The sequence below is a fragment of the Grampus griseus genome (genome assembly GCF_964374135.1).
Source record: "Grampus griseus genome assembly, chromosome: 2".
Taxonomy (NCBI): domain Eukaryota; kingdom Metazoa; phylum Chordata; class Mammalia; order Artiodactyla; family Delphinidae; genus Grampus; species Grampus griseus.
Genome location: NC_139018.1, coordinates 132,943,538 through 132,945,331, shown reverse-complemented (window position 1 = coordinate 132,945,331; position 1,794 = coordinate 132,943,538). Strand labels below are relative to the sequence as shown.

At 50.9% G+C, this 1,794-nt stretch overlaps 1 protein-coding gene across 1 annotated transcript; it reads right to left on the bottom strand.

The window, feature by feature from the left end:
* Window positions 1-283: 283 nt before the first annotated feature.
* Window positions 284-1,391, bottom strand: LOC309819318 (kidney mitochondrial carrier protein 1-like; the record flags this gene model as incomplete). Its single annotated transcript, XM_082649423.1, is given in 4 exon segments — window positions 284-479; window positions 481-880; window positions 883-1,221; window positions 1,334-1,391. Coding segments are annotated over 4 exon segments (993 nt in total).
* Window positions 1,392-1,794: the final 403 nt, after the last annotated feature.

The window sequence follows — 1,794 nt, the reverse complement described above, 5'->3', positions numbered from 1 at the left end:
GGAATCAGTCCACAGTTTCTTATCTTCATGCAAGTTTTCTTTAGCAAGAAACATGCATTTCATGTTATCTTTGATGTCGAAGGGCACTTGAATGGTAAGGACTAGTGTTTGGATGTTACAGTCTATGCCATTAAACATTTGGTGCAGAGCGTCCGATGCCAGGACACAGCAATCCGAGCTAACCCAGTCTTCACCTGTCGCTCACACCTCAGAATCTGGCGGGCCAAGCAGTGAGAAGCAGTGGGAAAGACAGGAAGCTTCACTATTTCAGACGTGAGCATTTTCAGCGGGATGTCTCATGCAGTCTTGACTTGTCCAATTCCTTCAACTGCTCATATGTCACAAAGAAAATAATATTCCAAGGACCAAGTCTCAACCAATTTGGCCAAAACCCTTTATATAGAGCAAAAAACCCTTCATTCTTCCATGTCTGTAACAAACAATCCAGGAAACCTGTGTAGCCAGGGCATCTGCCATCTCAAAGGACTCTGATTCATCATACTTGTTCTCACCACATCGACAGGGTTTGAGGCCAGGGCCCCCGCCAGCCCACAGGTGAAGCCTGAGAGGAAATGGGTATACACAGTGTCTCCCATCAAGCCCGAGAGAATGAGATGCTTCTTGGTGAGGTCGTAGACGGGCAGCTCCACACCAACAACAATAGCGGCCCTCTGAGCAGTAAGGGACACGCCCTTCCAAAGTCCTCTCGTTCCCTCTTGCTGGTAAATGTGAATGAAGTTGCCTATCATTCCTCCTTGAAGGGTGCTATTTTGTGCTTGCATCCGAATTTTCAAAACATCAGTTGGATTAGCAATGGTTGAGGATATGACTCCAGAGAGAATTCCACAGACGACATTTATCAGAAGGGTTTCATCTTCCGGCGCTCGACAAATAACCGCTTCAAGCTCTGGTAGACGCCTATCTTGATGGTGCCGTAGGAAGCCTGGCGCAACATCGCAGGAGCAATCCCTGAATACAGTGCTTTCAGGCCTTCCTCTCTGCCTATCCTCACTAACGAATGCAACATTCCTCGATACCTGATTTCTTTAACGTTTGCATCATTCTTCTGGCCTTGAATCTGGAGCCGTGTCTTGGTTAAATCAGTTGGAAAAGTACCGCACTCCGCTGTGATGGAGGCCAGGCCTCCGTACACGAAGGGCTTCCAGTTCAGGGCTGACGTGCTCACCGCTGTCCCTTCTCCTTTGTTCACAGACGCATAGCCTCCAACAGGGTTTTTCGGGACCAGGGTTCAATCCCTGGCCCCCTGGTCGAGGAACTAAGATCCCGCAATCCGCGCGGTACAGCAGGTGGCGGTGGCCCTGCACCCTCCTACTCCCCAGGCGCAGCAGCAGCCGGCTCCAGCGGCCGCACGGGATCTGGAGGAAAGCCATGTTCTTTTTCTTTCTTTCTTTCTTTCTTTCTTTTTTTTTTTGTGCAGTACGCGGGCCTCTCACTGTTGTGGCCTCTCCCGTTGCAGAGCACAGGCTCCGGATGCACAGGCTCAGCGGCCATGGCTCACGGGCCCAGCCGCTCCGCGGCATGTAGGATCTTCCCGGACCGGGGCACGAACCCGCGTCCCCTGCATCGGCAGGCGGACTCTCAACCACTGCGCCACCAGGGAAGCCCCATGTTCTTTTTGAGTGTGGACAATGTCTCGGTTAGTATTCTAGGCACTTGTCATGCATTATTTCTCAGCAGTCCTTAGGGGTATGTGTTGTTATTTTCGTCCCCATTTCAGAGGAAGGGAGGTTGAGGTTTAGAGAATCTCAAGTAATCAGGGGTCGAGGAAGAATC